A 16,534-nucleotide genomic window follows, 5' to 3' on the forward strand; every position below is an offset into this window, starting at 1 on the left:
AAAGGAAATGAAAGAGAAGCAGATCATAAACCTCTCACAGCTACCAGTAGGAGATATATTCTTAAGCAAATAAGGGATAGAAGCAATTACAAAAGATAAAATAGATAACTTTGAAACTGAAAAGCTTCTGCACAGACAAATTAATGCACTTAGGATTAAGAAGAGAAGCAGTCAAATGGGGGAAAATCTTTGTATCAAATTTCTCTGATAAGGGTTTGGAATCCAAGATAATAAATAAATGTATAAGTAAAACCAAAAGCCACTCTCTAATAGATAAGTAGTCAAAGGGTATGAACAAAGAGTTCTCAAATGAAAAAATGCAAACTGTTAACAACCACATGAAAGAATCCTTCAAATCAGTGGTGTCAAACTCAAACAGATATGAGGACCACTAAGCCATATATACAAATACCTGCAAGCTGCATAATGACTTAACCCCCCCAATAGAATATTATCTATGTTTTGTTGTGTTTTTATTTAGTGTGTTAAGTATTTCCAATTATATCTTAATCTAGTTTGGGTATATTCAGGAGTATTATGGACTACATATCTGACACCTCTGTTCCAAATCACAAATAAGAGAAATGCAAATCAAAGCAACCCTGAGGTTTCACCTCATACTCTGCAATTGGCAAAGATGACAAACAGAATAATAATCAATTCTGGAAGGGTTGTGGGAAGATAGGCATACTGGTGTACTGCTGATGGAGCTGTGAATGAGAACCACCATTTTGGAAAGCAATCTGGAACTATATAAATAAAGTCTAAACTATCCATAGTCTTTAACCTGAGATTCCATTCCTGGGATCATAGAGGCCATTAATAAGGGAAAAGTCCTCCAATACACCAAAATAGGAGCACTTTTTGTGCTAGCAAAGAATTAGAAAAAAGTGGAGGCTAAACAAACTGTGGAACATGTATGTAATGGGAATATTAGTGTAATGTAAGAAATTATGAACGTGATGGATATGGAGAAGCACAGAGGATGTTGACATGAACTGAGAAGGACTGAGATGAACTGATGCAAACTGAAGTAAACAAAGCTAAGAAAACAATATATACAACGGCTACAACAATGTAAATGTGCACAAAATCAAAAGCGAACATTGAAAAATTATAAAGAACAAGTATGGCTCAAAAGAAAAGATATACGAAGACACTCCCAACTCACACCTTTACAGAAATGAGAGGTCTACCAGTGTTGCATGCTACATAAGCTTTCAGACTTTTGCACTGCATCAACCAGCCATATTGACTTTTCCCTCTTTTTTTTCCCTGATCTTAAAAAAATTACTATTTGTTATATGGAATGGCTTTCCTGGAGGAGGACAGAGAGAATGAGTGAAATGGGGAAAACTATGGTGATATGAAAAACAAAAGACATCAGTAAATACTTATTAAAAAAAAAAGAAAAAGAAAAACCAGCAAAGATCAAGTCAGAAAATATATTCACTTTTCCAGTTCTATATAAAAAATGACTCTCAGGATGAGGGGGAATAGATACATTAGGAAATGAAGGTGACATGAAAACAAATTAATTTTTAAAATAAAACATTTTAAAAGATTTTAAAATTATCTTCATTATTAAGTTACCTTGTATTTAATTGTTTGTTTATATGCCGTACCTCATAACAGAATGTAAATTCCTTACTGATAGGGACTACATTTGACTCTGCATACCAAATGCAAAACAAAATACCTTACATAGAGTAAGCGCTTTAATAAATGTGTGAACTGTTTAATTGAACAGGTTTCCCAACAACTGCCTAGAATCACAGGAACTCTACAATGAGATGATCCCTTTAATAAGGTCAGTACCAGACTAGCAAGAACTTTTAATATTACCAAAGGGACTTATAATGTGAAACTAACTAGATTATAGTTCAATAGCTGCTCTAACCCATAACCATAGCAGAGAGCAGAATTCCGAAAAAATATGAAGACGTGGTAGTGCTTAAATCAGTGATTTTTTTTGATTTTGTGACCAGAGGGAGAAAAAAACCAACAACCCTGAAGAAATCTGTACCTTCCGGGCTTGTTCTTCAGCTCTTTCTTTTTTTATTTTTTCTAGTTCTGCCAGTAAGGCTGCAGTGTCATCATCATCACTTTCTTCCTCAAAATCCTCATCTTCATCATCTTCCTAGAAAGAACATATATAATTTAAGAAAACAGAAATGAAAAACAGAACAAGGGTTTGATCCCCCCACCCCATAACTGATCTGCTATTCATCACATCAGTGAGAAGTCTTAATTTTATTAGATACAGAATATACACAGTCCAAATACCTGAACAATAAGACACACCTTCAGAATTACTGAGGAGATTCTCAAAACATTAATGGCTATAACGACAGCAAGTCTAACATTAGAAAAAAATATTAATTCCCTGTAAGGCAAAAGGCACCAAACAAACGAAAACATTCTTAGCCCAATTACCACAACTCGGTTTATACAACTAAAGTCAGAAAAATAAGAGAGGCAAAACCCAAAGCAAAATGAGAATGAATAAGACCAAGAAGAGCCAAAGTAATTTTAAGTAGCTCAAATAGCCCTAGGCTACGAATTATATAAGCCAAGTATAATCGAAATCCAAAAAAGGGCTGTTGAATTCTCAGAAGCAAGGCAATAGAGTTTATGATTTCAAACAAACAATCTTTAAACACTTGAGTAAAATTGTTCCATATGCTTTTAATCACTGTTGGTAACTCAATCTTAGATAACTTGAGTGAATGCTGAAATATGCTCTGTATTCCAGACTATCCTTGACAAGCTACCCAGAAGATTTTTCTCCCATGTCCCATGGACAAATATTTAAACCACAAAGCAAACTAATTATAATATTGGGTGCATGCGCAGCATTAGATTCCAATTTAATTTAAGTAATTCAAGGGCAAATTAAAAAAAAAAGCCAAAAAACCAAAAACCTTAGGCCTAGCTTCCCAGAAGACTATCAAGTACTTCTATAATCAGAATTCAAGACACTAAACAGAGTATTCCATAGATCTCAGGTTTAACTTGAGGAGTTTGAAAGAGTGAAGTTTTCAGTGAAGCATGCTAGGTTGTGGAACCTTCCTTCGTATTTCATCAGGGATCATAAGTGCTAACCTTCAAATTTTGTTTAAGTATAGACTACCTTGAAGAAAGGTTACATCAAACTGAATTTTTCTCCTATGACTCTTAGAAAGGAAAGAAAGTTATCATAAAAAAAATAAACTATAACCTTTAAAGATTCTTTTAGTCCCAAAACTCAAAGGATGGTTTTCATTTCAAAATGTCCTAAACAGTTGGTAATGATTTAAGGGCTAAATGTTTGAAAAACAAGAAAGGAAAATATATACATATTCTTTTCAGACAAATGAATAGAAATAAGTATTCCTAGAAAACACAGGACTAGAAATGCTTCTGAACACCAAAAGGCAATCAAAGAGAATACACACATCTGTTAGGGGATCATCTGCATCAAGGTTGGCTGCAGGAATCTGATCTAATCGAGGTTTCTTAGACACAGAAGATGAGGTTGTGTGCTCTGGGGGAAGAAAATCACAAAGATTATTAAAACAAAAATGGAAAGAATCAGCTCATTCTGTTCTAACTAAAAGCTATGATGACTTCCAGAGATCCTGTGCTCTGGATACAAGTTGTCTACACAAGTCATTCTTTCAACAAATATTTACTAAGTCCTTATTATTTTCAACTAATGACACTACACACTGGAGGAGATATCAAAATAAGATAATCCCATCTATCAAGAGTTCACAATTTAGGAGGGATGCTAAAATACAAATACATAAGAAAAGTACAAAATACAAATTAATATTCTACGAAGACAGAGATCACTACCTGACCTTTTTTTTGTGAGGGCGAGGGGAAGGGAAGTAGAGAGGAAGGTAGGAGGTCAGGAAGATGACTAAGTACCTTTAGGCTCAAAGATGCCTCTATCATGGTAAATAATCTTGATAACAAAGCCACCGGAAGCATGAGATAAAGTGAATAAACACTGTCATGGCTATTACTTCTGAAGAACTTCCAACATCCAATAGTTACAGATAGCAACCTCTTCCCTACCCCATGGTTCCTAGAGGCTCCCAGCAACCCTCATTAACTGCTAAAATGATGGTTGCAAGGAATTCTCAGATTCCATTACGATGGACTTAGGGCTAGGAGGTACCCGTAGAGGTCATCTATCCAATGTTTTTTACTAAATTTGTCCTTACAATGAAGATAAAAAGTGGGGTTCACTTTATATTCTCCCATTATATCCCACATACAAGTCTCAAGGTAATTTACAATTAACAAACTAGTCAGAATAAAGATGAAATTTAACTTGCAAAGCTTCAGAAAATTAAGATAACACTTAGTGCTAATGAACTATAACAATTCTTAACTACCTTATATATAAAAGACAATTTAATGGCTAAATCTAACAGCTTTTTTAGTCCTCAATCTCTCTGCAGTTTTTGACACTTAACCACTCCTCCCAACTCTGCATTAGGGAAGGTCAACATTTGATATAGATATATATGCGGAACCATATAATACATAACTCCATAAAGGAGTTCTTTTTCTGGAAATAGATAGCATTTTCCTTCATAAGTCCTACCTCCATAAGACCATCTTTTGAATGGTACTATTACTCAAAGTAGCTTAGTCATCTGAACCATATTGCTGTTACTGTTTACAATGTCTTCTTGGTTTTGTTAATTTTACTCTGCATTATTTCAGGCAACTCTTTCCATGTTTTTTAAAAACCAACCTACTCATCATTTTTCACAGCACAGTAGCATTCCATCACAGTCATGTACCACAACTTATTCAGCCATTCCCCAACTGATGTGGCATGCCCGCAATTTCCAATTCTTTGCCACTACAAAGAGAGCTGCTGTAAAAGTTTTAGAACACATAGGTTCTTTTCCTTTTTCCCTGATCACCTTGCGACACAAAGCTAATAACAGTATTGCTGGGTCGAAGGGTGTACACAGTTTTATAACCCTTTCAGCATAATTCCAAATTGCTCTCCAAAGTGGATGGATCAGTTTACCATTCCACCAACAGTGTATTAGTGTCCCAATTTTTCCACATCCCCTCCAGCACCTGTCATTTTCCTCTTCTATCATTTTCAGCCAATCTGACTGGTGTGAGATGGTACCTCAGAGTTGTTTTAATTCACATTTCTCTAATAGCTTTTTCAAGTCCTCATTCTACCTCTCTGCAGCTTTTGACATTTAACCACTCCTTTCTGGATGCACCCTCCTCCCTTGGCTTCAGTGGCATTATTCCTTCTCCACCTACCTGTCGAACTACTCTTCACCTCCTTTGCTGGTTCATTATCCATCTCCCACTCCTTATACATGGATGTCCCACAAAGCTTTGTCTCAGGCCCTTTTTTCTCTTTATACTCTCATTCATCTTATCTGCTCCCATGGATTCAATAATCATTTTGAGGTACACGACTCTCAAATCTATATGCTTAGCCCTAATTTTGTTCCAAATTTGAGTCCCACATTACCAACTGCCTGCTGGATATAGATCTCTGCTTGTAAGTTCTATTCAAAACTAAAATTCAACATGTTCAAAACTAAACTCACTATCTTCTCTCTTACCCCAACCTACTCCTCCTCCAAAATTTTCCCTTTTTTGTTGAGGGTACTATTATCCTCCTAAGTTTGTAACCATCTTTAACATTTCTCTCCCATCTCCTGAAGTCCCATGTCCAACCGATAATTAATTCCTTTCAATTCTACCTCCAAAAACACTTCTATCATTCGATGTCTCTTCTCCATGTACACAGCCACCAATCTCTGTCATGCCATTCATTGTCTCCTCTCCTCTAGACTATTTTTTAAAGCCTCTATAGTTATTTCTCTACTTCTAGCTAACCTTCAATCTATCCTCAATATAGCTGCCTAAGTAATCATCCTAAGGCACAAATCTGAATATGTCATTACTGTGTTCAAAAATCTTCACTGGCTTCTTCTTGCCTTAGGCTGGAATTTACAGGCCTCCAAATTCTGGCTGTGACCTACTTTTCTAGAGTTATCTTCCATTACTCCCATTCACGTACTCCCACCACAGGGCATTATTAGGTATTCAGTCAGTTAGCCAATAAACATTTATTAAGCACCTATTTTGTGCCAGGCACTGTACTAAGCATTGAGGATATAAAAAGAGGCAAGATAGCCCCTGACCTCATGAAGCTTACAAAGCTAATGGAAAATTATCTCATCTGATCCTCCTAACAACTCTGGGAAGCAGGCACTATTATACCCCCATTTTATAGTTAAAGAAACTGAGGAAGACAGAGGTTAAGTGACCTGTACAAGGTTAGACATGTACTAAGTGTCTGAGGCCACATTTGAAGTCAGGTCTTCCTGACTTCTGGCCCAACATTCTGGTATTCACTATGCCACCTACACTTTAGTATTCACTGTGCCACCTAGCTGCTTCTATTCTCAAATTCATTGTTCCATCTCCTGCTTCTGAATGTGCTCAGCTGCGTCACCCATGCCTAGTATGCTGTCTCTTTACACTGCCACCTTTCAAATCCTTCAAGGTTCAGCTCTGGTGCCAGCTCAACAGAGAAGCCTTTCCAGACCTTTCCAGTCATTAGTGTTTTTTTGCTTCTTCAAATTACCTTGAATTTATTCCAGTACAGACTGCATTCCCCAGCAGAAGAGGTATTCCTTGAGGGGATAGTCATTTTTGTTGTTGTTTCCTATACTAATTCTCTAGCATAGTGCCTTACACATAGTAAGCTCTGAATGAATGCTTGCCAAATTGTCTGACATGCTCAGATATGTCAAGGCTGTTAAAGTAACCTTAATAAAAACACTTCATGTGTTTTTATTAAACAGACAAATATCTTACAATAGTTTATAAGCCAAAATAATTCAGGTACCTCTAGTTGGACGATCTCTGTTTTTCTCTCTTGCAGCAACTCTCTCTCTCTCTTCTAGTTCTCGCCTGAAATCACGGTTGCGAACCTCTTCAGGAGCATCCTGAGTAGTTTGTCTAACACAGAAATAAAATGAAAACATGAAGACTTAAAAAAAATTAGAGCTTGTATACAAGCCAACCAATGAAATAGTTTGGAATCTAAGACAACCTGAGAAGAATGTCTTATTTGGTAATGCATGGCTTTTTCCTGATGGAGAGCCACTGAGGAAAATAAATCAAATGAGTAGAACCAGAACACTTTACACAATAACTATAATATCGTAAAGAAAAACATTAAAGATCATTGTAGCATTTTTTAAATGCACAGAAGAGAACAGGAGGTTCAGAATGAGACAGATAAACAGGATAGATTTAAAATGAATACATTGAATTTGTTCTATTCTTTTTCAAATGTAAGCTTTACATAATAGGTTATGGCTTTGTTTAAAATCTTTTCTATGTATATGCAAATGCTCAAGAAGTAGATTAAACTGGAAGGAGAAAAAAAACCCAGACTATATCTGCTAATATTTTTATAGCAAGCTATTTTCATTAGAAATAAACAAAAAACAGGGAATTGGACTCCTCTACCCCAAAACCCAATATATTAATTAAGGAAGCAGCATTAGTAATTAGGATGTCAAGAAGAGTAGCTCAACTTGACCAAATACATAAGGAAGAAATCCATATAGAGGCAAAATAATTCAAAGGTACTCAGGGACTGAAGATATAGTTCAAGATCTCAAAGGGGAAAGATTTTTAAAAATGTGAAAGATCACAGGCAATATTATTTCCCCTGTGAAAAGGCTTGTCAAAAAGACATTAGCAACTCCTGACTAAGGTGCTTAATTTCTCATGTCTATAAAATATTTTTGAGAATGGTCTATTCATCGAATTTATTTTTGATGAAATATGAAACGGTTTAAGCACTACTGAAGGGTAATATCTGTAGATTCTTTTCTACAGGAGATTACAGCCACATAACCAAGAGATGTTGAGACTCTAAAATCTGTATGTTGTTTATTGATTACAAAAAGGGTGTTTGACTCTGTAGAACAAAATGCAGCCTTAAAGGTCTGCCTCACATAGTATGTTTCCTACAAACAAGATCATATACAATTAAATAATGATCATTTAATTCATCAGAATTCATTGGCAAAGCATTAAAATAAAAAGGGAGACATAACGTTCACCAAAGATGGTTGCCAGTGTCATGGAAGATTTCTGGTGGCACTGCCCTGGTCTGCTATCATAAATCCCTCTACTTGCTCAATAAAACCACAACTAAGTCATCTGTTCAACATTTCTTTGTCGCAATACTGTTGGTTAAGGCAGAATCCATATGTGTGTCTCCTATGACATTCTTCTGATTCTCTTCTTGGATCTTAGCCATTTCAAACAATCGTTCTAGAAGTCATCTGCTTTCTGCTATGCTGAACAAAACTAACGGTATTAACAATACTGCCCAGTGAAGTAACGTCTGCTTGTTCTAGAAATATTTCTGTATATTTTAGACTTGATTATTATGTGCTTTAAGAATGTCTATCAATCTCTGTCATACTTTGAGAGGTAGCATAAATCTCTTTCCACAGCTACTTTATAGCGACAGGTCCTATGTTTCATTAACATTGTAGAGGATGTTTTAGGATACTTTCCAAATCTGTTACGACCATTTCAAAGTTCCAAAAGTGCACGTTAAAACTGGCACTGAGTAGGTATTAATTGCTCCTAATGTATTATTCTCATTCAACTTTAATTTCAGGATTCTATGGTCACATCTGTCTTGATTATCTTTATGTTCAACGCATCTTGCTTTAAGAACACCAAATCATTTGTAGGTATCGCCTTTATTATTTAACCTCTGATTTCAAGTTTAAAAGCTTAAGTCTATCTTTCCTTGGCATACATTAAAAATTTTATGCTCATTATAGCTAAATGACTTATATCTTATTAATTTCATCTTTTTTATGGAGTTTAGATAGTAATATTATTTTTTATCTTGGCTTATAGAAAAGGTTAAAGTGAGTAATATGAGATGTGGAGAGAATATATTCGAATGCCTGAAACTCAAATTACGAGCCAGGGTATTAGCAAAGACTCACATTATAGGTAAAAGAGACTCATGAGAGTGCTTAAAAACCCATTACAATACTACAAGGTCTAAATGCATGTGTGAGGTATTCAAGATACCTGGAGTCTGATTTTTGATAAGGAGTAAAATGATGAAAACAATGTTTAAAATAAAAAAAGGTTCTTGCTGCTATCGATAGGATGGACCAAATGTAAGGAAGCTAATTAAATACACTTGAATCATAGTAGGTACAGTGTAAAGTCAGGCCATATTTAGCAGGAAAGAAAAACTGAAATCTAAATTAGATGTTGGGGCCATAAAAAAATACAATCTCATGATACAGAAGATTTTTACGATCATATAGTAAATCCTCCAAAGTAAACTGATGTTCTACTAGATAGAAATTTCCATTATGTCTGTGTTTTGACAACAGTAATTGTGCATATGTGAACACAACACAGAAAAAAAATCTTCATTATACGTTAAAGAATGAAATTTATGTTAAATACAGTTTTAATGTTTATATCTTTTTGCTAATTCTTAGATAATTGTAATCAGCGCATACAGCAATACCCTATTAACCAGAAGAGTTCATTACATAACCATACAAAATTTCTTCTGCCTTATAAGAAAAAAATATCTCTAAGACAAGAAAAACTTAGAATCATTATTACCTGTATTTAATTTTTGTGTGAGAAGGTAGATCTCTGCTTGAATATTGCTTGGAAAGCTGACTCAAATCACCTTCCCCCTTTCCTCTTCCACCTCTTGCAGGTTCAAAAGTAGGCCTTGCCGCTGTTGTCATCTTCAATGCTTCAAAGATATATGTTTATATTTAGTCGTATATATACTCTTAAGAAAATTTTTAGTTTTAAAAGTAGAGTTAAAATTCTATGCTACAGCACTTCCAAAATTCATTTAACTGAGCCCGCCTTTTCCCGTCACCACTATCCCCTTTTTCAATAACTTTCTTTTTCTATTTGTACCTTTATCTAAAGACCATACAAAAATCACAACAGCATGTATATTGAGAACACACTCCCTCAAAACAATGACCTACCACAGCAAACTAAAAGTCCTAGAAAGGTGAAGGAGGAAATAATCATTTTTAGGACCACTGCCTGACTCTCACCAGACCTTGGCAAGTAACATTGTGCTTATTATCTTCATCAGATTTAGACATGGAAAGGACTTGAGAGGTCATTTAAGCTACTCTCTTCAGGAAGTGGTAAGGAAAGAGAAGCCTAGAGAGCTTAAGTGAATTTCTCAATGCCACAGTGGGACAGCCAGGACCTGAGCACATATCCTCTAATTCCAAAGTCAGTATTCTCACCAAGAAACTGTGAGTGGTTAAAAACAAAACCCACTCTTAGGAGCCTCAAACCAGCAAGGGAAAACTGAAAGAAACAAAGGTATACAAGTTCATTCTTCTCCAGCTTAAAGTTGGCCAAAAATGTTTGCTCTGTGATAAACCTGACAGTTTAAAGTAAACAAGAAAAATTCTCATCCTTAATACTCATATCCCTCAATTCAATTTTCTGGACTAAAAGTTATCATAATATACTTCTTGTCGCTGTCTTGCTGTTGTTACTAAAACATGTGGTTCAATGCTAACTGTTGGGGTGTGGGGGAGTGGAAATATATTTTCCACCAAATCTGAGGAAGTTGGAAGCCACTTGTTTCCTCCACCTCTGTCAGAAGCTGAGTTTGCCTGCTATTTACATTAGCAGATCCTAGCAGTCCAGGCATCAAGAGTACAAAGGAAGAAGCCCCAAAGCCTCCCCTCAAGAAGCTTACACTCTAAAGCGCAGTGAGGGCGGCACGTCCCCAAGTAACCAGTGCAAAGGAGAGTAACCTAGTGAAGTCCCACCAGAGATCAGGGGAGGGAGCGCTTCCAGGGGCGGCCGGAGCCCCGGGGCCAAGTGAATGCGCCTTCTGACAGCAAAGGAGAAGTGGCAACAACCAGCAGCACGAGCCGGGGCCTCACCTTTACACCCGACCCCGCATCCCTGGAACCCGTGCGGCTTGGCTTTTCCCTTCAGCTCCCCCGCCTTTCCCCATCTCCCACCTCCAGACCCCTCCCCCCCATAGCCTTTTCCTCTCCGCGAGCCACGGAGAGAGGGCTCCGACGTCACTTACTTCAAGCTGGTCAGCCCCACAGCCCCTCGATTTCACACCAGCACCATTACTCTTCCTCCTTCCCACAGCTCTCCGCGCCGACCCCGAAAAGCATAGAGTTTGGGAACAACTCGACTCTCTTCAAACCGGAAAAGAAAAACAAGAGGGCGGAGCGGCGCTTAACGGAATGCGTCATATAACCAAAGCCAACAGCCAATCGTAGAGGAGAAAGGCCGCCGACGGGGCGGGAATAGAAGCGGAAGTCGCTGGCACATCCGGGAGAGGATAGATTGAGCCCGCCTTTTCCGGTCAACTGTGGTTCGACTCGCGAACATTCATTTATCCAGTATTTCATAGGTTCTTTCTTCCTCGCAATCTTCTCTTCAGAGGCCTCCCCCTTCCACTTCCCCCCAGTTCTCTTCGCCTCTGCACTGCAGGGTGCCAGACGGAAGGAAGTCGTGGCTTGTGGCCGGCGCCGGCCTTGTTTGGCCGCCAGGGGTCGACTGTGAGTCCCTTCGCCTTTCCGGAGAGTGACTCCGATCCACCCGCCGAGGCCGCGCGTTTTCTCTCTGTGGAGGTGGAAGGATACGTTGTTGATAAACATAAGAGCTTCACTGAACCTGAGGAGGGATCCTAAGAAGGTGTCCTAGGGCAGGCGGAAAAGGAGGTGGGCCTTTGTGGCCCTGTCTCGACATTTGTCACTGGTTGACAACTTAGGTGCCCCGTTGGTATCCAGGCAACGACGTGCCTCTAAATCTGCCTTAGGTCCGCCTCCTGTTGAGAATTTAAAATCCCAGGACACTTACCAGAGTCAGGCAGGAGGAGAGGGTTTGGAATGGGTTGTGATTATTCCTGAAGAGCAGATCTACCCAAGGACTGGGAAGAAAACGTACAGGGGCGTACGTGGTGTGTTTAAATGTTTTTTAATCCCCCTTGTCGCTCTTGTAAAGGCCTTACAAGTCAGTGTTACAGCTCCGGGCAGTGGTATAATAAAAAGTAGTTTTAAAAAATCAGGTAAGAGGCAGTGTAGTGCAGAGGTGTCCAACACGGGCTGCGTGGAGTCTGCCGCGCTCCCAGAACCAAATTAATATGTAATTGGGAAATATTTAACAAAATAAGGATAGGGATTTGACAGCTTTGGAACACTGATTAGCAAGGATAGCTTAATTTGAATAGCTTGTTGACCCAGACACATTTTATTGAGGGATTATTTGAGCGGGTCAGCTTGTTATGGATTTGGGCCTATCTCCATACTGGACCTTTAAAAGGGCAGGTTGGTATGTGAGGGTTCAGTCAGAAGAATCCTGAGGAGACATGGAAGTAGTTATCCCTGACATCCAGGGCACTGGCAGGTATCCTGGGGGATCACTTCCTGCTCCAGCCCCAGAGATGGCAGGCCAGAGAAATTACAGCAGTGTGTTGGGAGGGATGGGGGAACAATGGTGCAGTGGAGGATCTATAAGAGTTACTGAATTGGGCCTGTAGTCAGGAAGACCAGAGTTCGAATCTGGATTCAGACCCTGACTACTTGTGTGATCCTGGGAAAATCATTTGACCTTTATTTGCCTCAGTTTCGTTATCTGCAAAATGGAGATGATAACAGCACTTAGATTTCAAGGTTCTTGTGAACATCAGATGAGATGATAATTGTAAAGCACTTAGCAAAGTGCCTGGCACGTAGTAAGTGCTATATATATAGACTTTTGCTCTCCCTATCATTAAAGTCAAAAAGACAGCTCAAGTCCTATTGCTGGCATATTCTAGCCATATAACCATGGATGAGTTAGACAACTAACCCTCTTAAGTCTGTAAATTAGGAAACAGCTGCTTCGTAGATGGAGTTTCCTCACCTGGAATTCCCTACACAAATTTGGAGGCTACTCCTACATGTTTGTAATGATCGTAATTTTAAAAGTGGAAAAGGACGTTAGACACCAGTAAGTCCAACCCCCTCACTTTTTAGATGGGGAAACTGAGGTCCAGAGAGTACAGTGACATAGCCGTGACCTCTAACTGCAGATCTAGTGCTCTTCCCCCAATACCACACCTCCTGCTGTGTGCTTCTCCATTGCCCTTTGATTAATTCTTAATTTTAATTCTTTGAAGACTGTAGTGTCACAGCCATATGTCATTACCAGAAGAACATTAGTGCTATAAAATATAATCCTTTTTTCCCATTGTGACATTTAAAAAGGTTCAAGAGACATAGTTTCTGGGTAATTTAATAATTTTATTAATAAGGCCAGCAATAAAAGGATGGTCATTGGTTATTTAGCTGTCTCTCTTAGACCAAAGACAATCATGGCAGCAAGGCTCACAGTTTATACACCTTTCCAGTGAGGGGGTAATGTCATCCATCATAACATCACTCTTGGACAGAGAAAATTATTTCTACTCAGACCACCTGCCACCTTGGGCTATCTAGACAAAAGGATGTGTGCCTCTCCCCCCCCCCCCAAGCTTGAGTAGAACACAATGGACTTCCCCAACCTAGATTAAATTTCTTCCAAGGTTGGGTTGGGGCTGATCAAGATCTAGGAGAGTCAATGCGATCTCATTATCAGTAATGTCCTTCAAGAAAACTGAACTTTTAAAAATGGGAATTTAGAAAAAGGGGAGAGCCTCTGAATCTCCTCAAGATATGGTTGTTAATAATTTCTCAGGAAGAAGCTTTGCAGTTTCCCCAAAACAATCCAGCTCATTCTCCTACTCTTCCACTTCAATTCTGGGTTAAAAATCATTTCCATTTATAGTGTCTATGCTATATATATTTTGATGGACAAAGATTTCTTGATTTACTAGCATATATAAATAGTAGGTGCTAGTAGGGATCAGAAAGGTGTATAGACAGGGTCCCTGGTATGTAAGTCCTTTTGAAGGTAGGGACCTGTTGAATATCTAGAACCTATCACAGTGCTTTGCAGATAGGTGCTACAATAAATGTTTGCTGAATTGACACAGTAGAGAAATCACAAAAACTCAGATCAGCAGGGGGTTTCAAGGTAATCTAATCCAAATTGTACCTGAAAATGCATGTGTCAGCAAGTGGTTATTCAGCTTTGACATGAACAATCTCCTCAGATGGTAAATGTCCCACTTGTGGAGACAGTGCACTCCACTTTGGGCAGCTCTGATTTCAAGGAACTCTTTCCTTACATGAAGCCACAGTCTGCATCTTTGCAGCTTCCTTTCACTATTGTTAGATCTGCCCTTTGAGGCAAAGCAGCATAAATCAGTCCTCATCTTTGTACACCATCCTCTCAATCATCCAGACTTAAAACTTCATTATCTCTGAACCTCCCTTGCTCCTACCTCCATTTTTTTCTCCCCCATTTCCCCAGGAGCGTGCTCTTAGAGTCAAGAGACCCAGTTAAGCCTTTATAACAATTTCCATCTACACATATGAGAAATTCAGTAAATGCTTCTCCATGAGTGCATTGTCTTTAGAGTACTGGGAAGTCCTTTTAATCACCCCCATTTTCAAACAAAAACTCACTTTTGAACATTAGGATTCCTCCAGTGATGTTATATGGCTGTGAGTCATGGAACACTACTAAAATCTCTAAAGTATTTAAGTTGAGGATCATCCAAATGGCAATGAAGAGAACATGGTGGGTGTGATGGCTGCAATTCATTATGAACAAGGAATTTTACAAGAGAAACAGGTGTAACTTGTCACTAAAAAAAAATGCATGATTTAAATAAAAAATGGCCAGTAACAGAATATCACTCACGTGTACCTCTGGTACCCTTCTGATGTCTAGAGAAATTGAGTAAGGCCTCCAAGAAAGGTCTTGGCTAAGAGCTGCACAGGATTAACAGGTGAGAGCTACAGCTGTTTTGAAAAATAAAAATGGAAAGGGAGGTTGGAGCCAGATTGTGGAGGGCCTTAAACACTAGGCTAAGGACTTAATATCTTATCCTGGAGGCAATAGGGATCCTCTGGAGAATGATGTGGGAAGATTTGTTCTTTATGAAGATTATTTCGACAGCCGTGTGAATGATGGTTAAAAGGCAGGGAAACCAGTTAGGAGGCTTTTCAAGAAGTAGTCCTGACAGGTGGTATGGAAAGACTAACTATGGCAGATTGATACCTACTTTGCAACTTGGACTCATAGCAGTATTTCACATCATTTCAGCACTACTAGTCTTATTTCACGTCATTCCTCTTCACATATTCTGTACTCTAGTCCAATTGGACTGATAGCTGTTCCTTGGTACACAAAATTCTATCTCTCACCTCTATACCTTCATACAAATTGATCCCTTAGGCCTTTGATACACTTTCCTCGTCTCTAGCATGTCAAATCCCTAACATCCTTCAAAGCACAGGTTATGGGCTCCCCTCCTGGTCCTCCAAGCTAACAACACTCTCCTTCCAAGTTATATTACTTTGTATATGCTTTGTATTAATTTGGGTGCTTTTTGTATCCCCCCCACCAATAAAGAATATGAAGTCCTGGAGGACAGAAACTTTTTTTTTCTCTTTGTAAGCCCAGCGCTAGAAGCCAAGATGATGTTCATTATGCCACTTCTTTTGTACAGTTCCTCACTGGCAACATGCTGCAGCTCACAACCACCATGCCCCTCTCCAGTGCCCTTTGGGTGACCAAAAATTTTTATTCATAGTCTGTGGTACCCCATGAATCAACAGTCACATGGAGTCACTGGAAGACTATTCATGTTAAAAATAAGTTGGGCTTTTGTTTCAAGGAGAGGCTTGGGATACATTCTCTCAAATATAATTCATTTGTTTGTTGCATTAGATTGAATCAGTGTGACTGGATTAGTTTGGTAGAAGCTATTTAAGAGAGATAGGGTGTGATCTGGGCCTGAATGAATGGATGACAGCATTCGCATAAGTGAAGAATGTTTGAGGAAGCATTTCTAGTAGAGGGAGCAATATGAGTGAAAAACAGGCAGGTTTGAACATTCTGTAGATGAATAGTGGATAGTGATAAGGCACATCTATCTAGAAGTTTCACAGTAGATAATAGTAGGATTTAAATTTCCTTCTGCAAGGTGGGACAACAGTTTAGATTTTATCCTATGGGCAGTGAGGAGACAGTGAAGATTTTTGAGCAGTGGAGTGGCATAATAAAAACGTTTTTAAGGACTCTTAGGCAACAGTTTTTAGAATGGATTGTTGGAGGAGGGACTTGTGGAGAAACTACCTGGAAAGTTATTACAGGAATGTTATATACTACCTGGAAAGTTATATGCAAGGGAATAGAGAGACATTTAGTAGTATGTACAAAACTCCGTGTAGAATAAAACCTCCAATTATAAAATTTATAGAGACAATTTTATTAAAATGTCACCACAAACATTGATAAGTATAATTTAGCAATAATAGGATGGGGCCAGATTTTCTAGGATGAGCTAACTCCCAATGAGGAAACTCTCTAACAA

General features: G+C 38.4%; 1 protein-coding gene across 1 annotated transcript in view; it reads right to left on the minus strand.

The window, feature by feature from the left end:
• Positions 1-11,264, minus strand: part of CWC15 (CWC15 spliceosome associated protein) — a 34,817-nt gene extending 23,553 nt beyond the window's left edge. Inside the window, exons 1-5 of the mRNA XM_021000706.2 lie at positions 11,144-11,264; positions 9,679-9,817; positions 6,896-7,008; positions 3,438-3,526; positions 2,027-2,140 (exon numbers count right to left, since the gene is read on the minus strand). Of these exons, the coding sequence (XP_020856365.1) occupies positions 2,027-2,140; positions 3,438-3,526; positions 6,896-7,008; positions 9,679-9,809 (447 nt within the window). The 5' untranslated portion in view covers positions 9,810-9,817; positions 11,144-11,264. The remainder of the gene's footprint in view (positions 1-2,026; positions 2,141-3,437; positions 3,527-6,895; positions 7,009-9,678; positions 9,818-11,143) is intronic.
• Positions 11,265-16,534: the final 5,270 nt, after the last annotated feature.

Source organism: Phascolarctos cinereus, unplaced genomic scaffold (assembly GCF_003287225.1).
Source record: "Phascolarctos cinereus isolate Bilbo 61053 unplaced genomic scaffold, phaCin_HiC Scaffold_726;HRSCAF=1367, whole genome shotgun sequence".
NCBI lineage: Eukaryota > Metazoa > Chordata > Mammalia > Diprotodontia > Phascolarctidae > Phascolarctos > Phascolarctos cinereus.